The sequence below is a fragment of the Xenopus laevis genome, chromosome 9_10S, assembly GCF_017654675.1.
Source record: "Xenopus laevis strain J_2021 chromosome 9_10S, Xenopus_laevis_v10.1, whole genome shotgun sequence".
Classification (NCBI taxonomy): Eukaryota; Metazoa; Chordata; class Amphibia; order Anura; family Pipidae; genus Xenopus; species Xenopus laevis.
Window position 1 is genome coordinate 11,243,787 of NC_054388.1, and position 24,779 is coordinate 11,268,565.

The 24,779-nt window shown below is 38.6% G+C and overlaps 1 protein-coding gene across 1 annotated transcript; it reads right to left on the reverse strand.

Moving 5' to 3' along the window:
• Positions 1–151: 151 nt before the first annotated feature.
• On the reverse strand, positions 152–22,749 carry LOC121399049 (1,25-dihydroxyvitamin D(3) 24-hydroxylase, mitochondrial-like). Its single transcript, XM_041578848.1, has 12 exons — positions 22,455–22,749; positions 20,080–20,270; positions 15,380–15,473; positions 14,081–14,177; positions 13,318–13,409; positions 12,722–12,833; positions 10,450–10,595; positions 8,905–9,071; positions 7,918–7,996; positions 7,587–7,784; positions 6,287–6,403; positions 152–2,527 (listed from the first exon to the last, which is right to left on the reverse strand). The coding sequence occupies exons 1-11, from the start codon at positions 22,692–22,694 to the stop codon at positions 6,293–6,295; spliced, it is 1,527 nt and encodes a 508-aa protein (XP_041434782.1). The 5' UTR covers positions 22,695–22,749; the 3' UTR covers positions 152–2,527; positions 6,287–6,292.
• Positions 22,750–24,779: the final 2,030 nt, after the last annotated feature.

Here is a 24,779-nt window from a genome sequence, read left to right on the forward strand (position 1 = left end):
GGTGATATCACTTCAACTTGAAGTACAGCAGTAAAGAGTGTCTGAAGTTTATCAGAACACAAGTCACATGACTGGGGGCAGCTGGGAAACTGACAATATGTCTAGCCCCATGTCAGATTTCAACATTAAATTAAAAATTTGGTTTTGCTCTTTTGAAAGACAGATTTCAGTGCAGAATTCTGCTGGAGTAGCACTATTAACTGATGCATTTTGAAAAAGCACTTTTTTTCCCTGTGACAATATCTCTTTAAGATCGTGCAGCATTTTTAGAATTAAAGGCAAGGGGAAGGTTTATTATTCATTGAGCCTTGGGTTGGGGAAAAAATTAAATTTAATTTCATAATGTAAGAAAATGTATAACATACACTGCACTTTGTCACAAACTATCAATCAATTTGAATTCCTGACATTTTTACATGTATTTAGTGCAAAATGCTCAAACATTCTGCATCGAAATGCTGGTGTTGTCGCAGAGAAGTCAATGGGAGTTAAATTCCATTTTTTTTAGGATTAATTAAAAAAATTTCAGCCTCATTGAAACTGATGGGTAGAATGTTATTTCACTTCATTTGATTGTTTTTTTTTTCAGGTTTTTCATCAAGCAAATTTTGGTGTTTTTTTTCATAAACAAGTACACAATTTTGCCACTAAGCAGGATAAATAAGGAAAATAATCCTTGAGCATTAAAAGCAATAACTTAAAATGGAAGAAGTATACACTCTGTGGTGGGGACTTATTTCAATTTCGATTTATTTCGATTTTATTTTGATTCCAAATTAGTTTTGTAAATTGTATTTAGATTTGTGTCATTGAATTATTCCAGGGCTGATAATTTTAAGGACAAAAGAAAAATCCAAATATTGTGGAATACTGGGAGTAATAAAGAATATTGGACGAATAAACCAAAAAATCCAAATGGCATCAATTTTGGCATGTTAGAAAAAGAGACCCAGAATTGTGGCTGTATTATGATTATTGACCTTGCCAGCATAGATACAGGTATAGGATCCATTATCCAGAGACCTGTATCCAGAAAGCTCTGAATTATGGAAAGGTCGTCTCCCATTCATTTTAGCCAAATAATCAATGTTTAAAAAATGTCTCTGTAATAATAAAACAGTAGCTTGTACTTGATCCCAACTAAGATAAAATTAATCCTTATTGGAAGCAAAACCAGCCTATTGGATTTATTTAACGTTTACCAGATTTTCTAGTAGACTTAAGATATGATCCAAATTACAGAAAACTCCAGGTCCAGAGCATTCTGGAAAACAGGTCCCATACCTGTACTGTACATTAGGGGCCATACATGAATTATTCTAAAACCCTGAAAAACAAACAGACAATTTTTCCATTTTTTCTGATCTTTTTAGAGTCAACGGTTTGGCGTGGAAAGACATCACACTCGGGCAAAATTCATATTTATAAATCCCCTGATTGAGTTAATTGCAGACAAATATGATGGGTGAATTCGCGAAACGGCGGAAAATTTGCAAATTTTGACGCCCGCGTCAATCTTGGCGCAAGCGACCTTTCCAACACATGTCTAAAATACGCCGGTGAATTTTCGTGCAGTTTCCCGAATTTAATCGCCAGCAGCGAAGCGTGGAAATTTGCTGTGAGTTTGTGCCTGGCGAACTTAAACCCCCATTACTTCCAGTTAGAGATGCACCGAATCCAGGATTCGGTTCGGGATTCGGCCAGGATTCGGCCTTTTTCAGCAGGATTTGCATATGCAAATTAGGGTTCGGATTCGGTTCGGTATTCGGCCAAATCTTTCACAAAGGATTCGGGGGTTCGGCCGAATCCAAAATAGTGGATTCGGTGCATCCCTACTTCCAGTGGCGTAACTAGATCAGTAGACTTGTTTTACCAATATTTATTGTCATTGTATATGAATTAGGACACCATGGGGCCCCTATATCTTTGGGCCCCCCTGCAGCCGCAGGGTCTGCTTCCTCTATAGTTACGCCCTTGGTTTTAACAAATAATGAACCTTTTGGTTACAGTTCAGGGTCTCTACCCTTAAATTTTCTTAAAATAAGCAAGTGGCAAATTTTAGAAGCCGTTTCCCAAAAATTAGTATTACTGTTATTATTATTATGTTAAATATGGGTTTGTAAACTCAGCACAATATACAATAAACACCAGCCAGTGAGTTCCCATAAAAGAGCGGTGTGGCTGTTTTCTTTTATTATAGTTGCCCTCTAGATATAATCACTTGGCAGGCAGAGAGCTCCTTTTATCTCCGCAGCGAATGTGAACGGCTGTAGCCTTCAACAACATACTTTGGCCTACTTTCAGCTGAGCAAATTCCATGCATATCTTTTCAGCAAACATCTTGCATAGTTGGGCTACGTGGTTTTACGCATGGACCGTCGCCATTTTCCCGTCAGTGCAATCAGTTGGCTTCAGCATTGTGACTGCCTGTAAACATATCCTGCTCGCCAGTTTAAAGCCTGGTCGCATAAACGTCAGTGCCGAGGAGTATAGGAGAGCGTGTAAACAAATTCCATTCATTCCACACCTGCAAATACATGAGAAAATAGGAAAAGGAAAAATGAATAGGGAGGTTTGTAGAACTGATGTCACAATGGTGTCAAATTGCACAAAGGTCAATCAGAGAAGGAGACAATTGTCGTTCATACATTGTACCCCTAAACAATATCCATCCTACTGGGGTTTTAATGGGAAGTAGCACAGACAGAACAGCTGCAACAAAAGGAACACATACCATACTTATTATTACTTATTGACATTACTTTACCAAATATCATCTGTAAATGGCAGTTTAATAGTGCCCCTGGTGGTTCAAATGTGAAAAAAAAAATAATAATTGATTTAAGTTAAAGGTATACCTTTTAAACTACGGATGCACTTAATCCACTATTTTGGATTCAGCCAAAACCCCCAAATCCTTTGTGAAAGATTCGGCCGAATACCAAACCAAATCAGAATCCTAATTTGCATATGCAAATTAGGGGTGGGAAGGGGGAAAGCATTTTTTACTTCCTTGTTTTGTGACAAAAAGTCACATGATTTCCCTCCCCGCCACTAATTTACATATGCAAATTAGGATCCGGATATGGTTCGGCCGAATCTTGCTGAAAGAGGCCGAATCCGGAACTGAATCGTGGATTCGGAGCATCCCTATTTTAAACTAAACTAAATTAAAACTAAATTAAACTTTCTCAATGGTTCGGGGGGGGGGGGGAGTTCTCTAATTTGGAAAGCGATGGGATAATAATGTATATTTGACTTTTTTTTAAACCTATTTAAAAGTCACCATTGTGCATCCAATCAACCCCTCTCAACTCATCACCTGACTGTGGAGGGGGAGGGGCTTACCTTAGGACCACATTAGGGGCTCACATTTGGACCACCCTACTGGGGGCAGGCAGCAATGTTTTAGCAAGTTCTACACCAAACCAGAGGCCAAGTTTGGATGCATTAATCTCAGTGGAGTTACTTCTAAAGTTAAAGGACCAGTAACATCAATTTTTTTTATATATAAATCGTTAGTATACAATGGAAAAAAAACACAAAGACAAATGAAACTTTGAAATTGCTAAGTCTTTATTAAGAAATAACTTACCGAAACTCCGCTTGCGCTACTCTTCAGAAAAGGCGACGATCCATCATGCGGCGATCGATTTCTCCTCCCTGGCTATCTCCTATAAGGAAGGCAGGGAGGAGAAATCGAGTGCCGCGCGATGGATCGCCTTTGCTGAAGATGAGCGCAAGTGGAGTTTCGGTAACTTATTTCCTAATAAAGACTTAACGATTTCAAAGTTTAATTTGTCTTTGTGTTTTTTTTCCGTTCTATACTAACGATTTAAAAAAAAAATTATGCTACTGGTCCTTTAAGTTGATAAAGGGAAAGTAAATGCTCCATATTTCCCAAATAGAAGAAGACATGCCTGGCATATGCAATTTATACAAAGGGACGTGAAAAACAAATCCATTTTAAGGGCATTATCACAAACCTTAAGGCCCCTCTGCTTTCCATAAAATCTGTGCATCACCCACTATTAAAAGCAAAAACACTGCCAGAATCCAGAAGTTAATGAATAGCAGGCGCGAATTCGTGGCGAATTTCCAAGTTTCGCCTCCGGTGAGTAAATTTGCAAAACTCCAGCGAAAATTTGCCAACGGAAATTCACCGGTGTCAAAAAAATTTGGATGCGTGTCAGAAAAGTCACTTGCGTCAAATACGTTACGCGTCAACACTATTCGGACGCCCATTGACTTTAGTGCTGGCGTGAAAATTAACAAGAGCGTCAAAATTGCTCTTCCTATTTTTTTTTTATTCGTAATTGCTTTTAAAGAGAGCAATTCGCTAGCAAATTTTTCAGCGAAACGGGAGAAATTTGCACATCACTATTAATGAAGGGATTGCATTACTCTGTGAACTAAAGTGGCGCAGGCAAATGGTCCAACAGAGACAGATTGTCCAAACTGTGGAATCCGCTTTGTCTGTATTCAATAACGTTTGGATTCATATCTGGATGTTCACATTTTAATCATGCCACTATGGGGAATATTATCCCTTAAAGCAGAAAAAAGAAATATTCTGCATGCAAAATAAAACTAGGCATATAATCTGTTTCTCTTTAAAAGGAAGTGGAATATGAGAACAATTACAACGTGTTCTGGCCACTGCATCCAAGGGCAATACTGGAAATGACAAAAATCTGCTGTTGCAAATAAAACTCCGCACAAGGGGCAGGTTCACAGAGGGCTCAGTGCAAATCTGTATTCCAGGAACTATTCACGAACCTTGACGCTCCTGATTCTTTTATGACACAAGCTCACGTATATGTCATAAACTTGCCCTGAAAAATGATCTTTAAATAAAAGCTACAAGTGATCCGATGTGCTCCCAGCTACTGAACCTTCACGGTACAGCTCATCCAGCAGCTCAGCAGAACAGACTTGTTTCCCAGAAATGAAGGTTATATTCTCTCTCTTACTGTGCCAAACAGGTGTGTGTAAAAGGGAAAACACTTAAATGATTTAGGGTCGATTTCGAACTCATATTTAGCGCCATTTCCTAAAAAATTTGAACTTTAGAATCATCTAGAATTTTACAAATCTAATGTAATATACATTTTTGGACTGGTCTGATTGGAATTGGATTGCTTTTTAATTACATGCAATCAAAGTAGAGATTTTAAGGCTTTTCTTATTAAGGCTCTCTTTTGTTACTCAGCATTCGGTTGTGCCCCATTAACTCATAACAAGGTTACAGATATATAGAAACATTGGGGTAACAGTCAACCTGCTATAGTTCCAGGGCTACCCAGGGCACAAATAAGCACTCACCCCAAATCTCCCCCTAACTGGCCTTCAGACTGGGCCCCCTTAGTTCATAACAACGTTACATATGTATAGAAACATTGGGGTAACAGTCACCCTGCTATAGTTCCAGGGGTACCCAGGGCACAGTTAAGCATTCACCCCAGATCTCCCCCTAACTGGCCTTCAGGCTGGGCCCCCTTAGCTCATAACAAGGTTACAGATATATAGAAATATTGGGGTAACAGTCACCCTGCTATAGTTCCGGGGGTACCCAGGGCACAAATAAGCACTCACCCCAAACCTCCCCCTAACTGGCCTTCAGACTGGGCCCCCTTAGTTCATAACAACGTTACAGATGTATAGAAACATTGGGGTAACAGTTACCCTGCTATATAGTTCCAGGGGTACCCAGGGTACAAATAAGCACTCATCCCAAATCTCCCCATAACTGGCCTTCAGGCTGGGCCCCCTTAGCTCATAACAAGGTTACAGATATATAGAAAAATTGGGGTAACAGTCACCCTGCTATAGTTCCAGGGGTACCCAGGGCACAAATAAGCACTCACCCCAAATCTCCCCCTAACTGGCCTTCAGGCTGGGCCCCCTTAGCTCATAACAAGGTTACAAATATATAGAAACATTGGGGTAACAGTCACCCTGCTATACTTCCAAGGGCACAAAGCACACAAATAAGCGATCACCCCAAATCAGACTGAGCTCTTAGCTGAAGTCATTAATATGTCTTCAAGTTTTCCCCTATAACAGGTGTAAAGGGCATCTCATGTCGAAATTGTGGGTAATTAAAATGTAAATGGGGTTTAAAATGTAAAAGTAGTTTAAAAGTAGATTAAAACCTAGGTTAGCTGAAAATTCAATTCAGAACAGATCTGATTGTTGGAAGAACCTTTAGGACCTTTTTAGACCTTTAGTGGTTGTGATTTAAATTAAAAATATAGTCAAGGCTGATTGAAAACAATGAACTCACCTTCCTTTATCTCCTGTGGAACGCTACTGGAAGCTCTCGGCTGGGCATCAGTGTCCCCAAGTGTAAAGTCTCCATTGGGTCGTTATCGGTGGCCACAATGTTGTACTTCCTAATCAGCTGAAATGGATATTGAAGCAATATTAGCCGGTTGTTTTCCTCCAACGATTTGCTAGGAAAAATATATCCTGCCTATTGGAGGCTAATACATTTTTTAAGGTTTCAAACTGGATTGTATTTATTAAAATCATCTGATCTAAACTGTAGTTTGACATGAACAATTGTTGAAAAATGAATGAGTTTTACTGTTTGAATGTACATTCCATCCTGTAAAGCCCTGACTATCATGTAGGATTGAAAAAGTAGGATCTACAGCTTCCGTGAATGCCACTGGAATTTTTTTCTTTCCTCCAGGGTAATGGACTCACTGTGGCTTTCCCTTATGGTCCCTGCACCACCCATTCTCTTCCAAGAGGGCCATCTAAGAGAATAAACATTGCTACTTACTTCTTTATATACCACTTCTTTATATACCACCTCCATACTGGTACACCAGTGGAGACCTCCCTACCATCCCAGGGCTTGCCTTCAACTCATGCAAAGGTGGTACACCAGTGGAGACTGTCCTACCATCCCATGGCTTGCCTTCAACTCATGCAAAGGTGGTACACCAGTGGAGAATGCCCTACCATCCCAGGGCTTGCCTTCAACTCATACAAAGGTGGTACACCAGGGGGGACCTCCCTACCATCCCAGGGCATGCCTTTAACTCATTGGGGCTCTTCACACCCATGAATAATGGAACCAGACCTAGTCTAAATTAGGTAATGGAACTAGATAGATAAATGACAGCTATAGGGTAGGCTATTGACTACAAGGGAAAGATAACTGATTTTTTTCCCTTGAATTTTGTCAAAAACACATTTTTCATCTCCATACAGAAAACAGTGTCTTTGCCATTATCTGGACCTGAGAACAAATTTCATCTTCATTTTTTATTTTCATTTTATTATATTTATTTTTATTAAAAACAAAAAAGAAAACAATGACAAAAACGTTGCTAAAACTGCTGACAGATTCAGAAGCCGTTGTGACCTGATGAGATCTGAGAAGCACACACAGCTTCTTTGTTTTCATAGGTTTCATGTTTATTTTAAAGGCCATAAAAGGTGTCATTGGGTTCAACATTTTCCAAAGGAAAGCAAGGGGTTAGTGGAGTTTGCCTAGAGATAACATAAAGATACAACTGCTGACAGTTCAGGCTATGAAACTTGATACACGGCTAATTATGACAAGTTCTTACCCAACACAGTGTTAATTGGAGCTGCAGCTCAGCCAGCCGTCGCCCTATACACATTCTTTTCCCAATGCCAAATGGGATGTAAGCAAAGGGGTTGATAGTGTTCTTTTCCTCAAGCCAACGCTCAGGTCGGAACTGGTTCCAGTTATCAAAGCATTCTTGGTTCGATCCCAGAACATGACTGTTTATGGTCAGTACAGTCTTAAAAAAGTAAACATTGGTTGGTTATTCTATATATAGAGTACTATACTTTTAAAAATTCATTCTAACCATTCTCACAACTGAGAATTAGTGTCCCTTTACCCATTTGATTGTCCTTTCACCCACTACTCACCCCTTTTGGCAGCACGTAATCTCCAAGAATTGTTTCTTTATCAAGGGTTCGGGTTGTGAAGGGAATGGATGGAGTAATCCTGTAAAAAAAAAGTATATTTATATAAAATTAACCAAGGTTTGTTTTTGTTTTTTTGGTGTTTTGGCCTGATGTAAAACTGACATTGTGTGGATACATTGTTTGTATGAAACAAGATTGTCCAAGCTATAGCCCTTCAGCTGTTGCCATCTTGAGTCTGATCTAGAGCTTGTCGTACTGTTTCTGTCTTGTCTTCTCTCTATCTTGCCCTATTGTCTCCATCTTGTCCAACTGGCTCCATCTTACCCTACTTTCTCCATGTTCCCCAAATTGTTTCCATCTTCCCAAATTCTCTCCATCTTGCCCTACTGTCTCCATCATTCCCAATCATTTCCATCATATCCTACTGTTTCCCCTACTAGTCCCCTACTTGTCCTTTCTCTATTTTGCCATATTTACGCCATCTTGTCCTACTGTCTCTATCTTACCCTATTATACCAATTATTCTTTACTGCATATATCTAGACCTACTATCTCAATTGTGCCCTACTATCTCCTTTTCCCCTACTGTCTCCATATTCCACCAACTAGCCCTACTATCTCCATCTTGTTCTGATGTCTCCATCTCATTTAGTTCTTGCTCGACTATCTCAATCTCAATTTTGCCCAACTGTCTCAATTATGTCCTAGAGTCTCCATCAGGCCCAAGACGAGGTCACAAAGACCTTGTGTATGTGTGAGAGGGTGGGCTTGCTCACAAAGGGAGATGGGTGGGAGCTAGGACCATGCGGCCTAGGGGGCGCCGCAGAATGACATCAGTCCTGGTCTCTATCTTACCCTATTATCTCACAAATTTTGCATTTTGCACTAAGGTTTTATATGAACAGTATAGCAATGAACATCTGTCGTATAAAATTAATAATTTTCATTTTGGTGTTACTGGTCCTTTAATTCTCAGATGACACTCACCTCATTGATTCTTTTAAGCAGGCCTTTAGATATGGCATGTTTCTGACATCATCTGCTGTGGGGACCTGGTTTGGTAACAATATGCTCTGAATTTCTTCTAGAAGTTTCTTCTGAATGTGCGGGTGACGGGAGATGTTGAATATTACCCAAAGCAAACTGTTGGCTGTCTAGGATACAAAGAACCCATAAAAAGCATTATTGGAATGAATCCACAGGGAAATGTGTATATTTCCATGAACTAGAAAAACAAGAGACTATAGACTGTCAGACAGTGTATGGCCACAATAAAATTTGATTTCAAATAGAACTTGATGGCAAAATAAGCCTTAAGGAACCAGTGCCAATAGTGTTGGGTACAAAAAGAGTCAGGGGCAAATTCCCATTAGTGAGAACTGTATACTCTCTGCAACCTCGTTATTTCATTTCATTTTCATCTCTGTGACAGGTTTTATTTGTAGTGCCGAGACGAGCACCTAAACACCTAATTATTAGCTGGAAATCAGAGAGGTTGTACATCACATCAGAAGAAAACCACAAATGTTTCCGCAATGAATCATTAGGCATATATTAAACATATCCAAAGGAATCTTAGTTCACAGCAGGATCATAAATCATACACTAAGGGGCCGATTCATCAAGCTCGAGTGAAGGATTCGAAGTAAAAAAACTTCGAATTTCGAAGTGTTTTTTGGGCTACTTCGACCATCGAATGGGATACTTCGACCTTCGACTACGACTACGACTTCGAATCGAAGGATTCGAACTAAAAATCGTTCGACTATTCGACCATTCGATAGTCGAAGTACTGTCTCTTTAAAAAAAACTTTGACCCCCTAGTTCGGCAGATAAAAGCTACCGAAGTCAATCTTAGCCTATGGGGAAGGTCCCCATAGGCTTGCCTAAGTTTTTTTGATCGAAGGATATTCCTTCGATCGTTGGATTTAAATCCTTCGAATTGTTCGATTCGAAGGATTTAATCGTTCGATCGAAGGAATAATCCTTCGATCGTTCGATCGTAGCATTTGCGCTAAATCCTTCGACTTCGATATTCGAAGTCGAAGGATTTTAGTTCCTAGTCGAATATAGAGGGTTAATTAACCCTCGATATTCGACCCTTGATGAATCGGCCCCTATATGTAGTTCCTGCATTAATCATTAGCAAACTTAGGGGACTGTTCCTGCTGAATTGTGCTTAGTACAGGGGAATACCTATGCTGCCATAGTTTTATGGGATCTCTCTCTGTACAGGCTATGAGAAAACTTAGGGGACTGTTCCTGCTGAATTGTGCTTAGTACAGGGGAATACCTATGCTGCCATAGTTTTATGGGATCTCTCTGTACAGACTATGAGAAAACTTAGAGGGCTGTTTCTGCTGAATTGTGCTTAGTACAGGGAATACCTATGCTGTCATAATTATTTGTCCCGTTTCGATTCTCCATGACAACGGGCGAACAGGGGAATATCTATGCTGCCATAGTTTTATGTCATCTCCCTGTATAATCATAGCATAGGAAACTGTATTATCAAGAATTTATTTTCCTTACAGTTTCCACTGCCCCGATGAGCATTTCAGTGATGGTCGCGTACATTTCTTTTTTGGATAACTTGCTGTCATTGTAAATGGTGCACAGAAAATCTTCGGAGTCTTTCGATGCCAGTTTTGTCAGTCTCCTGTCAATGTGACATTTCGCTACAATAAGTGGAAAGATTATATTTTAGAGCCATAAGCTAAGGGAGAATGAACATAACTATGATGTCAATGGGATAAAGGGGAGGAGTGGGATAAAGGTAATTAATTAAAAAGAGGAAACAACTAAGCTACATGGGGTGTGACAGAAGCATTTACCAGAGGGATGTTTGATGCATTCAGTTTAGTTTTAGACTAAATCTAAGAGGAAGAATTAGGATGGGCAGTGAGTCTTTAAAGAAACAGTAACACAAAAAAATGTACCCATGGGGCAGCCATTCAAGCACAGGATACACCATAGATAACAGATAAGTTCTGAAGAATCCCATTGTATACAGAACTTACCTGTTATCTGCTGTGTATCCTGTGCCTTTTCTTCTTTTTCAGCTTTGAATGGCTGTCCCCATAGCAGCTTGCTTATATAAACTATAGTAGTACTTATCTGTTATCTACTGCGTATCCTGTGCGTGAATGGCTGCCCCCATGGCTACACAGCAGCTTGTTTATATAAACTATAGTAGTACTTATCTGTTATCTACTGTGTATCCTGTGCTTGAATGGCTGCCCCCATGGCTACACAGCAGATTGTTTATATAAACTATAGTAGTATTTATCTGTTATCTACTGTGTATCCTGTGCTTGAATGGCTACCCCCATGGCTACACAGCAGCTTGTTTATCTAAACTATAGTAGTGTTTACATAGCAAACACACCAGTATATAGTAAAGTTTCTGAAGCAAACACACCATTTTTTACCAGTGCAGGGCACCAGTACAATATATTGCCATTCCTTTAAAACAGTTTCATTTTTGGAATGACTGTTCCTTTAAGGCAAACAAAATGGAAGCTTACATGGGAGGGGCAAGTAGTCAGTGACTCCAGTGACTCAGTCAGTAAGACTTAAATACTCTGATGGCAGCTTACGGTGGGAGAGACAGGAAGCTTGGAACTTAAGCAGAGGCTTGGGCTAAGACACTTAAAAGATAAGAGAAACCCAGTTTCATAACTATAACTTACACATGTTATTATTCTAATGCCTGATTGGCAGATGGTTGTTATTCGGTACAAATATGCAGCTATCATTTATCTCTATGGAATGTGAATTTTCAAAAAACAAGGCAGATTTTTATCTGAACCTCTAAGTATTTGTGAGGGACGTAAAAACATATCATCTGATGTTGACTTTTTTTAACATGAGTACTGTTGCAGTTGCCTTGGGTTATATACAAACAGCCACCTGGGCTGGTTTATTTACGTACAGATCAGACACGAAAAATAATTTTTTCCCTTTAATCCTAAAGCACACACAAAAAAAATCATTTTGATTCATAAATATGTAGTCTATGTCATAACTCCAAGTGGTGAGTCAGCCCTTTGTGTGGTTTGTGTATAGTGGAATTCCTCCAGTGGTAAAAACAGTCATCTGCAGAACGAATGTATCTAGAATGCTGTGAATTGCAAACTAATCAAGCTCAAGCCCTTAAATCACTCTAAAACTGTTGCTGATACAAACTCTGTATGGCCATTATGTGGCCAACTCTTTGAACGACTACAATGTCATTGTAGACAACACAGGTGGCATCATACAATAACATACTAACAATTCCTTGCTTCCTACTTTGTGGAACAATTTGAGGAAGGCTCTTTCCAGTTTCAGCACAATAATGCCTCCATATACAGAGCCAGATCTGTACAGAATGAGCTTGCTGAGATGGGAAGAACCTGGTGGGCCTTGGCTCTTTTGGACCCCCGCTGTCCCAGACCCGCTCCTGCACTCCCTCTCTTTACCTTCCTACCTAACACCGGTAATGCCAGAAAAGGAGGTGGGGTTGCCAGCTGAAAGGACTTTGTGGCTGGAGGGATTGTTTGGGGGCCCCTGCAAATGCAGGTCTGGTGGGCCCTGGGCCCCCCAGTCTAATGCTGAACCTGACTGCACAGAGCGCTAACCTCAACCTAACTGAACCCCTATAGGATGAAATGGAACCCTGATCCCAAACATCAACAATATTCCAAGATCCAGTGGGAACCTTCCCAAAATAGTTGTACCATTGCAGACCTTGATTTCAAAAGGATTTCTCTTTTTTTCTACTTTGGGCTCAGATAGGTTTCTATAACAATTATTCTCATACCGGTTTTGAAGATGCTATCCCAGGCGTGAGTGTGGTCTTTCCATATTTTAGTATTCAGGCTTTTGTGGAGTTCAACTGGTGTCACCATCATAAGTCCAAAGGTGCTCATCATCTAATGGTTGGAGTCAAAGAAACGTGTTCTTAATATAAAGCATGCATTAGTCTCTATTTATTTGCTCAACCTCATTTTCAAATTCAGTTACAAAAAATGAACTTGCCAAATGCCCTTTGAAAATTTCTCATACAGCAGACAGGAACATATTGAATGACAGCATTTTCTATTTTCTGTTGTTAATTTTACCCATGTAAGTCTACTGCTCCTAAGCAACCAGCATGACAAAGTAAGCAGCATTGCAAATTGAGCCATTAGAATTCAGCAAATTTTAAACGACTACAAGAATGACTTCCTTTAGTTACAATGGAAGTTGTTTTTTTTTGGGGTATGAACAGAGAGGTTGAGGAGCTAGCAGTTAGTTGGTTTCAGCTTTAACACAATTCCCTTTCCAATACATCAAACCCTGAGGATAGCCATGGAAGTTTATTGTATGAATTATCAGTTTTCATTTAATTGTATGCAAGGCTGTGATTGGTTGTACCGTTTTTATGGCTGTAATAAAGTTCAGGGCCTCTTCCCCTAAGTTTGGTTGCAGAAATCCAAATCTTTTTTCATAAAGCACAAGACAAATACCTGAAACAGAGAAAGTGAGAAAAGATAAATAAATAAACAGATAACATTTGCAATGAAGAGATAAAAAAGAGCTCAATGAACATTGGTGAGTGTAGTAAAAAACTACTGTAGTAATGTTGGAAAGTATTAATTTAGACTATAACCCAACAGTATGTCCAGCTGCAAACTCAGTTTTGAGAAGAATTTGTGTTACATTTTTTAAGTAACATTAGACACATTGCCCCCAATAACAAAAAGGACCAAGGTATCCAGAAAACCCACCTGAGAATAAATCCTATCCTACCTTGGACATTGGCCTGGCTCTAACCAGGTGAAAATTAGGGATGCACCAAATCCAGGATTCGGTTTGGGATTTGGCCAAGATTCTGCCTTTTTCAGCAGGATTCTGATTCGGCTAAATCCTTCTGCCTGGCCGAACCAAATCTGAATCCTAATTTACATATGTAAATTAGGGGTGGGGAGGGAAAACGCATGACTTTTTGTCACAAAACAAGGAAGTAAAAAAATTTTCCCCTTCCAACCCCTAATTTGCATATTCAAATTAGGATTTGGATTGGGTTTGGTATTCGGCCGAATCTTTCACAAAGGACTCCGGGGTTCAGCTGAATCCAGAATAGTGGATTTTGTGCATCCCTAGTGAAAATAAAAGTTGTCACTGTCTGAGGTCTTACTTTCAAGTGACCATTTGTTTAGTTCACAATATAAATCTTCTATTGTTCCATCTTCATCACAGACACTGTCAATCCTCTGCATAAAGTCCACTAAAACCTGAAAAGACATGAAATAATAGTAAAATCTTTGGTGTTTTATTTTTAAACAATTAGAAAATGCTACATGCTTGCTTTGATGTTGGATGACATATTATTTCTAATACTAGGCATCTTCAGAAGTTAATGTGATAATTAAGTATATTCAGTGGCATTTTGATGGGTAAATAACCAGCTCCTCATCCTCAGATAGATCATATTTCTTTTGTATAATGTAAATATTAAGAGGATGATGTCAAATAATTTTCACCGCTCTGTTTTCTTTTTTTATGAAGGTGTTACTGATTCAGCTTTTAGTTTTAGGCTAAAAGTCCAATCATGCCTAGTTGGACACTCTAGGCCAGTGATCTCCAATGAGTGATGCTTGCGGATTCCTGGCTTGGAGGCAAGTTTTAGTTGCATAAAAAACAGGTTTACTGCCAAATAGAGCCTCTTATAATCTGTCAGTCAACATAGGTCCACTTAGAGACTCCCAAATTGCCAATCATAACTCTTCTTTGGCATCCCCAGAAATGTTTTGCATGTTTATGTTGCTCTTCAAGTTCTTTTACATTTGAATGTGGCTCATGGGTGAAAAAGGATGGGGAACCCTGCTCTAGGCCATTTGGGCTCAAATTTGTGGTTAATATGTTCTTGCTGTTCTAGATTTCCCATGGCTGAATGACTGATACATCAATATTTTTCTATATCTGTTCACAGTGCAGGAGCTAGAAAGGGCATCTGGCCAAAGACTGGACCATCAAGGATGTCCTGACTAAAGGTTGAACCTTTAGAGGTAGAGGTTGGCAAACACTGTTCTAGATTAAGAACCAGTGTTGATTGATTATTTCAGGTAAGCATTATTTATAAAGTGTACCCCCCCATCCCTAAAAACAAGTTGGATATATTTATACTGTTAAACTACTATTGTTCCAGTCTTTGACCTCAAAGACTAAAGACAGTTGTAGTTATACATATTACATTTGTGAACTGCAGATCTATGTCTAATGTCCATATATAATATGAAGGTCATCATCAAATATGACGCCCAATCCACCCAACACACATAAATATATTCCCACCACAACCAGACATTGAATATCTATTTCTCTGGTTTAGAAATGATGACTCTTCACCATCAAATTAAATTATATCACGGTGGAAGATGTAAACTGGAAATATCACATCACAATTAGAAGGAACACAGAATATCAATCCAATTACCTCATTGATTTTAGCATCTAATTTCCCAACTTCTGTTGGCTTCATTAGCTTCTGCTGAAAGGCACTTCGAACTCTCTGCCAGTCCTTTCCTTCCCTACAGAAATGAAAATGAAAGGAAGAAAAAAAAAGAACCATTATATTTATAATCCTTCAAATAAATTAACAGAATGAAAAAAAAAATATTCAAGCCAGGAGCTCAATTAGTTACTTGTAAACCTTCCCAAAAGTAACAATGACTTGGATTTTTCTTATTTTCAAATGAGAAATCTTCAGAACAATTATTATTTATTAGTAATGATAAGATATGCAGATTTTGGTCGATTGGTAGTAGAAAATAGCCGTTTTTTTAAGAAGCTGTGAGATTCTTATATACACTGGGGTTGCTCTACTCTACTCAACATGGCAGTGATCCCCAACCTGTGTTGCTCACCAACCCTTTGGATGTTGCTCTAAGTGGTCTCAAAGCAGGTGCTTTTTTTTAATTCCAGGCTTGGTGGCAAGTTTTGGTTCCATTGAAAACAGGTTTATAGTCAAACAGAGCCTCTTGTAGGCTGTCAGTCCACATAGGAACCCTTATTTGGAACCCACAGAGAGCTTGTGTTACTCTCCAGATCTTTTTACATTAGAATGTGGCTCAGGAATATAAAAAGTTGGGGACCCCTGCAATATGATATCAGTATATCTACAAAAGGTCAACTAAATGATAACCATTTGCTCCACAAGCAAAGATTCAGCCACAAAAAGGAGACTGGAGAACATGTATGTTTCCATACCACATTTTCATTAGATACTTAGAGAACAACTAACAAAAGGATTGTGTGCAGTGTGATAACCAAGTCTGGATCATTCAAAGAACTCCCAAAGCTATATACACAGTGTCACAATTCACTAGATCACACTACAAAACTCCAGTCGAAGTGAGTAAGTATTTGGAAGTTATATTAATGACTAATGTGGCTGGAGGCTATTAGCTTAAGAGAGTTCTTTAAACTCCTTGAACTCATTCACCAGAAAATTCTTTAAGAGAATCCATTAAAATAAGAACAAAGAAGGTTTCATGTTCATGTGTATCATTGCTTAATGATATTGTGTAATAAACTAAATAATGGAAAGGCAGCTTGAAGGTTTACCCCATGGGGAATATGTTTCATCTATATTTATACCGAATTCTTTTTTTGTTTGCATTCTGTTATTATTACACTGTGTTTCTGGTAAAATTACGTTCACGGTTCCACATAATTTTACATTTTTAATTTTGAAAAATCTTGCCCTCATACTTCTTCCAAATCAACCAGTTTTATTTGTAAGGCAATTTTGGGGGCTTTCGAGGGCAAATTTATCAGATTCGTTTTATTAATCCTGATGAAAAAAAAAAAGCTTTTCTCACAGATATCGAATGTTATTTTGCTACTTATTCCAATTTCTTGTCTCTCAGATGAAAAAGAAGTCGGATCTTAAAATTAGTGAGACTTGAAACCTGGAAATTTGCAAGTTTTTTTATTATCAAAGTCTATAGGAATCTTGAGCAAAATTCAATTTAAAAAAATTCAGGCATTTTCAAACTCAAAGGATAAACACACGCAAAGGATAAATACCTGAGAATGAAATAAAGAAAGAGATCTGTTGATTTTTAAATAATTAATGGAAAAAAATAATTTGATAGGCAAGATTTGTTCCTACAAATGAATGCAATAAACTTTTCAAGACATTTTTTTTTCTCCCCCAAAATATTTGGTGTACGAATTTTAAAGAATTGATTATGGGGAAAATAATTCAGTCAAGTTTATTCTAGGTTCGTTTTTGCAAAAAAGTACAATTTAAAAACAGGTTCCTCGAACAGTTCTGAATTACAGATGTGGGTTTTGCCTTACTTCTCAGAGTTGCCGTCTCTGTTTACATTCACTTAGGGGGTTATTTATCAAAGGTCGAATTTTAATGTAGAGTAATGTGAATTTCTTAAGTTCGATTTTATTCACAATTCGAATAGTATATTATTTATAAAAAAATTTGAGCTACTAAAATTCGAGTGAATAGTCCCGACCTGAAAATTAGAATCAAATTCGAATCAAATTCTAATCAAGTGCGTTTTTTTGACGAACAACAATTTTTTCTTTGAATTAGAACTGTTTCTGGTGTTGAGATGTGATAAATTTCACATTCAAACTCAAATTTGGGTTGGTGCTTTTAAATTCGAAATTGTGCATTTTTACCGAAAAAAAATTTGAAAATTTTAATTTGAATTTACCATTTGAACCTTAGTAAATCTGCCCCTAGATGTTTTGGAGAAATTCAAGATGCTGTGTTTTTAAGACACATCAGTGGTCAAATAATTCTGAGTATTTGGCCTTGGATTTTGCTTATGTAATTATGAATCAGTAGCTAAACAGTAGTTTTTCAGTTTTGGTCCAGGGTAATACATAATCCCCACTTTGCTAACTTACCTCCCACTAGTAAAATGTCAAGGGTAAAATTACCCATTTTCCTGTGTGTTTTAGGAGCGTCAGGGAAGGAATTAACATTAACAAAATATCAACTCTTAAATAACATCTAAGCGTCACCACTATACAAGCAGTAGGGCTTCATTTGTTTCATGCATTTAATACTTAACCTCTTTCATAAAACCCACACCCTCTGTTTGTTGTTTCATTGAATCACCCTCTTACTTTCCCTTTTTATGGAATTTTTTCATGTCTGAAGACTTGGCACCATGACACAAGAAGGCCACCGCCTGGTAGGCTCTTCCATTCATCTGCTTCATGAGCACTTGTGGAAAAAATGTAACATCGTCTGCAAAGGATCTTTATTAGGCTTGGGCTTGTCATAATATATTTGCTGTTTTATAAATTCTGTTTGCCAAGCCCAACAGATGAGCATGGAAAACTACAGAGGATGGGGGTACCTTCTGTCGGTCATTTATGACTTCAAGCCGCCAACATCTTGGGAGTTGTCTTGAATTATGGATCACCTACTAGAGATGATGTAACATTTTTTCATGATGCTCAAGGTTTATGAAGTTCAAGGTTGTTTTTGCAACAGTTTCTGGTTTGGGAGCACTGATTCCCAACTTGACATGGTCTGGACCAATATTTGTTAGATATGCAGTGCTATAGTGGAAACAAAATCCGTCAAAACAGCGTATTCACTTGTCACCCTCAGAATGAAGTGTGAATGTCTGAACAGAGCCCCTAGAGCAGTGGTCAACAACCAGTGGCTAATGAGCACCATGTTGCTCACCAACTCCTTGGATGTCACTCCCAGTGGCCTCAAAGCAGTTACTTATTTTTCATTTTCTGGATTGGAGGCAAGTTTTGGTTGCATAAAAACCGGGTTTATGCATAAAAAACAGGTGCACTGCCAAGCAGAGACCCCTGTATGCTGCCAATCCATAATAGCGCAACTAAATTGCCAATCATATCCTTTATTTGGCACCCTGAAGAATTTTTCATGTATGTGTTGCTCCCCAACCCTTTTTACATTTGAACATGGGTAAAAAAGATTGGGGACCCCTGCCCTAGAGTGTCTGCTTTAGGCAGATGATTTCCCTTATGATATAGCAGACAATTAAGGATGTGTGGACCATGGCTGTCCTTTGCTAAAAAATTGTGGTACTCAAAATGCCCATGTGCCACTAGCTTAAATGGATCCTGTCATCGGAAAACATGTTTTTTTAAAAACACATCAGTTAATAGTGCTACTCCAGCAGAATTCTGCACTGAAATCCATTTCTCAAAAGAGCAAACAGATTTTTTTATATTCAATTTTGAAATCTGACATGGGGCTAGACATTTTGTCAATTTCCCAGCTGCCCCTGGTCATGTGACTTGTGCCTGCACTTTAGGAGAGAAATGCTTTTTGGCAGGCTGCTGTTTTTCCTTCTCAATGTAACTGAATGTGTCTCAGTGAGACATGGGTTTTTACTATTGAGTGTTGTTCTTAGATCTACCAGGCAGCTGTTATCTTGTGTTAGGGAGCTGCTATCTGGTTACCTTCCCATTGTTCTTTTGTTTGGCTGCTGGGGGGAAAAAGGGAGGGTGTGATATCACTCCAACTTGCAGTACAGCAGTAAAGAGTAATTGAAGTTTATCAGAGCACAAGTCACATGACTTGGGGCAGCTGGGAAATTGACAAAATGTCTAGCCCCATGTCAGATTTCAAAATTGAATATAAAAAAATCTGTTTGCTCTTTTGAGAAATGGATTTCAGTGCAGAATTCTGCTGGAGCAGCACTAAAAAATTTTTTTTTCCATGACAGTATCCCGATCTGATGTGTGAGTCAATTGCAAACAGAATTGTGGAACAACATATCCATAGCTACTAGAGTGGAGTCCCACCAAATGGTGCAAAGTTTCAGGTCAAGTAAATAGACCTAACCTTTATTGCAAATGTCCATGCAGATGTCAAAATACAACTCCCTATGGAATTGGTGCCAATAGAACATCCGTTGGGAGTAGAAGAATGGATAATTCAGTATCAGCATTATGGAGGTCCATACCAACAAATAGAAAATTATGTGATTTTCCAGTGAGGTTCAATTTGGGTTTAATTACTTTTTAGCAAGAATGAACGTGTGTATGATTCTTGGTCCATTTAGACCAAGAATCGAAGGGACAGATTCTATTGGTTGCTTGCTAAGGGTTACAGGACACATGGACCTTTTTTAACATTAATGACTATATCTTGTGAATGCTTAAGTCACTTACAGTATTAGCAGTCCATAAGCTTCATCACGGTAATCTCTGTAGGCTTTCCATGGCTTGATCTCTAGTCTTTTGGGGTAATTGCTTTCTTCTCGGTAGAGAGCTTCAAGAAGACAAGGAGCGCCGATGTGGACAGAATCAAAGGATCCAAGCTTCATACGGAAGATCTTCCCAAACTGCTTGTGGTAACTTGCCTGGGAAATAAACAATAAATCAGAGCACATTATTCAATATTTATCTATTAAAGGTCACTTCAATGCATAGTACAAATCAGCATGGAAATTAAAATAATGATTAACCTCAGTAATTTCCCTCTATAGATTAACCCTATTATTGAGCAGGATTTCCACTTCTCGTGGTGTCTAATTGAGTCACATAAAGGATAAAGTTTAGTCTCTGTGACAATCTTCCTTTCATTTCATCTCATGTCTTGTCATTCTCTTTTTTAAGTGCCATCGGCTATTGGAAGAGACATTCAGTGAAATGTAGTTTATTTGCCGGCAACATTTGAGCAATGGATGGTGTATAGTGTGGAAAGCCCATTTAAAAGACCATTATAATGACATTGTTCTCAGAGTTGTTTTTTGTGTAAATTTTAATACAGGTGAGAGGTTTTGGAAGAGAAGGAATTTATTATATTTTGAAAAATCTGTTAATATCCAAACTAAATTCTATGCCTGCTTCCTTTCTCATTCAAAGCAGCAGCCCTGTCCTACTTTATGGCTGAGATTCTAGCTATCTGTATAACAGAGCATTCTGTCCCAGTGGCTGCACAGATCCTATCTGATCCCCATTGTAAGCAGCAGTCCTGTCCTGCTTTATGGCTGAGATTCTAGCTATCTGTATAACAGAGCATTCTGTCCAAGTGGCTGCACAGATCCTATCTGATCCTCATTGTAAGCAGCAGTCCTGTCCTGCTTTATGGCTGAGATTCTAGCTATCTGTATAACAGAGCATTCTGTCCCAGTGGCTGCAGAGATACTAAATGATCCCAATTGTAAGCAGCAGTCCTGCCCTGCTTTATGGCTGAGATTCTAGCTATCTGTATAACAGAGCATTCTGTCCCAGTGGCTGCACAGATCCTATCTGATCCCCATTGTAAGCAGCAGTCCTGCCCTGCTTTATGGCTGAGATTCTAGCTATCTGTATAACAGAGCATTCTGTCCCAGTGGCTGCAGAGATACTAAATGATCCCAATTGTAAGCAGCAGTCCTGCCCTGCTTTATGGCTGAGATTCTAGCTATCTGTATAACAGAGCATTCTGTCCCAGTGGCTGCACAGATCCTATCTGATCCCCATTGTAAGCAGCAGTCCTGCCCTGCTTTATGGCTGAGATTCTAGCTATCTGTATAACAGAGCATTCTGTCCCAGTGGCTGCACAGATCCTATCTGATCCCCATTGTAAGCAGCAGTCCTGTCCTGCTTTATGGCTGATATTCTAGCTATCTGTATAACAGAACATTCTGTCCCAGTGGCTGCACAGATCCTATCTGATCCCCATTGTAAGCAGCAGTCCTGCCCTGCTTTATGATTGAGATTGTAGCTTTATTTATAACAGAGCATTCATACCACAAAGGTCCAAGATCTTTCCTTAAATCTTCTGTTATAATTGTGGGATTTTGAATTACAGTCAGCTAAGAAAGTTTAGCAAAGCAATGCAATGTCACAGTAAGATTAAAATCCATAATTGTACAAAAATACATGTACATATAAATGACTAGCACTAAATAAAAAGCTATAGGTGCATTCTGGGAGGTGTATTATATAGCAGCTATAGCCATTACTTTGTTGATTTAGGAGACAGCTGGAGTCTATTAGGGGATTCTGGGAGGTGTAGTTGGAGCACTTTCACACTAGACATTCTTGATCCAGTGAATAAGAAGTATGACTAACTACACAAACACACATAGTTTCCAAATATTTGTTTCTGTGAAACGAGCAGGTGAAATAGAAAAAAAATTATATACCACTAAAGCAAAATTGTACATAATTCTAAGTAGATTTCACTTAATTCCAACATTCCGGTATACATTATTTATCCGGATTTAAAATTTCATGTAAATGCAATTGCTATTAAAAGCAGTAACTATCCATCTGTTTATATTCTCCCTCCTGGCGCTTGATTCTGACTTTTAAAATTTCTCATCATTTCTGCTCAGTTGTTTTAAGAGACACAACCAGCAGTGCAGAAAGGGACAAAAACCCTCAAAAACTGGATGCAATAGTAATAACATTTACAAATAAATGTAAAATCATAGCAAATTAATGTATATTGCAAAATTGCTTAGAATTCATTTTTTTTTATAATTTTATTTGGGGGGTTTATAACCCCAATGAGTGAAAAATGTGACCATTTTCCCAAGTACATTTAAACTCACCAGTGCTTCATGTTGCCTTTTCAAGCCCCCTTTCCTTAAAATATCCAACAAGCTCCCCAGTATGGGCAATTTGGTTGGTCCGGGCAGAGCTGCCAGGGAATAGGGGCAGGAGGAGGGTGCTGGGAGTTCTTTTTCCTTTAAGTCGCAGACATCACTTGCAGTGGGGATGCTGTGCTGAACGCTGATCGATCTGGACTTGAGCAACATCCCTAGGAAATCTCTCTTTATTCTGGATGCCATATTTAGGAGTGGGAGAGTCTATACCCTTCTGTTCAGGAATAGTTAGTAGGTTTGTACAGGACTGCATCTTGCAGAAGTTTATATAGCCCTCTCCTTAACTCTGTTTGTTGGAATTTCCTTCCCGGACCAATGAGAAGCCTCCGTTTGCTGGTGTGTATCCAGCGTGCGGGAAGGTGTTGTAGTACTCAGAGTTCATTAAAGAGATTTTTTTTTTCTTGGCATGAGAATCACAAGTTCCAGCCAAAGCTCTAGATAAAAGCAGGTTAAAGTGAACTTGCACAGGTTACTTGCAGCTCATAGGTTTGGCCTTGGGACTTTGCTGCAAGGTATGCTGTTTTTTTTTTTTTTTCTTTTTCACATTGTTTGGAACTCAGACACGCTGCACTCTGTCACCTGGTGTAAAACCTCTGTCACTTCTGTCCCACTGCTCCTTCCTAGGTTGCCCCAACTTCCCCAGGCTATTAACTCCATGTCCATGTTTCTTGCACTGGCTAAAAACAGAATCTAAAGTGTACTGGGTGCACATAACATAGATTTCCTGCATATTTCTGCAAATGAATGAGATTGGCCACATTGTTTCATTTCTACAGTTCAATATGAGGGTATAGTTTATTGTTTGCCCAGAACATTCCTTTTCTGTGTATTTGTATTTAAACATATTTGAGGGAGGTACAATATAGTTTCCCTTAGACAGTACAGTATGAGGGTTGTTTATTGTGTGCCCAGAAAATTCCTTCTCTGTATATTTAAATTTATACATATAGGAGAGAGGTTCCATATTGTTTCCCTTAGACAGTACAGTATGAGGGTATAGCTTATTGTGTGCCCAGAACATTCCTTCTCTGTATATTTGTATTTATTCATATGGTAAGGAGATGCCATATTGTTTCCCTTAGACCGTACAGTATGAGGGTATAGCTTATTGTGTGCCCAGAACATTCCTTCTCTGTATATTTGTATTTATACATATGGGAAGGAGATGCCATATTCTTTCCCTTAGTACAGTATGAGGGTATAGCTTATTGTATGCCCAGAACATTCCTTCTCTGTATATTTTTATTTATACATATGGGAAGGAGGTGCCATATTGTTTCCCTTAGAAAGTACAGTATGAGGATATAGCTTATTGTTTGCTCAGAACATTCCTTCTCTGTATATTTGTATTCATACATATGGGAAGGAGGTGCCATATTGATTCCCTTAGACAGTACAGTATGACGGTATTGCTAATTGTGTGCCCAGAACATTCCTTCTCTGTATATTTAAATTTATACATATAGGAGAGAGGTTCCATATTGTTTCCCTTAGACAGTACAGTAGGAGGGTATAGGTTATTGTGTGCCCAGAACATTCCTTCTCTGTATATTTGTATTTATACATATGGGAAGGAGGTGCCATATTGTTTCCCTTAGACAATATAGACAAATACAAGATTCCTCTGCACTCAACCCATTATCAATATATTTAAGACAGAGACATTTTGTGCATACTGCTACTGAAAAATGCCTTACCCTTTAAACAAAACAGGGATTGTTTGTCCATATATTGCAATATATTTAAGCTGGCCAACTACGTCAAAGTCATCCCATATCTGGCCAGTCCTATGCTCAATTTTCATCTGATTCATTAAGAATTCTATGGTTTAATTATACATTTTATAAAAGGGACGAATACGTTTTACCTGCAACTTACTAGCTGCTTTCAAAGTAAAACTCCCAAACTTGGCTGCCCTTTTATTAGACACCAGTGGGATCACCTGACTATAGTTGGAGGGGGTGGGAGCTACAACATAGAGCTGGTCACTGCTCTTGTATAACTATAACAAACAAGGGAAAGTTGTGCTCACCACTAGTTTTTAAAAAAATTAGGCGGGGGTGCAATGAGGGTGTGACCACAAAATACATATAGACAAATACAAGATTCCTCTGCACTCAACCCATTATCAATATATTTAAGACAGAGACATTTTGTGCATACTGCTACTGAAAAATGCCTTACCCTTTAAACAAAACAGGGATTGTTTGTCCATATATTGCAATATATTTAAGCTCTGATTCATTAAGAAACCATAGAATTCTTAATGAA

Bases quoted from the DNA above. Each gene is read 5' to 3' on its own strand.
- LOC121399049 (XM_041578848.1), bottom strand. From the start codon at position 22,694: ATGGCATCCAGAATAAAGAGAGATTTCCTAGGGATGTTGCTCAAGTCC. The intron at 14,178-15,379 runs GTAATTGGATTG...ATGTCTTTTCAG, and splicing joins TAGATGCTAAAATCAATGAG to GTTTTAGTGGACTTTATGCA. The intron at 12,834-13,317 runs GTACAACCAATC...TCCAACCATTAG, and splicing joins TTATTACAGCCATAAAAACG to ATGATGAGCACCTTTGGACT.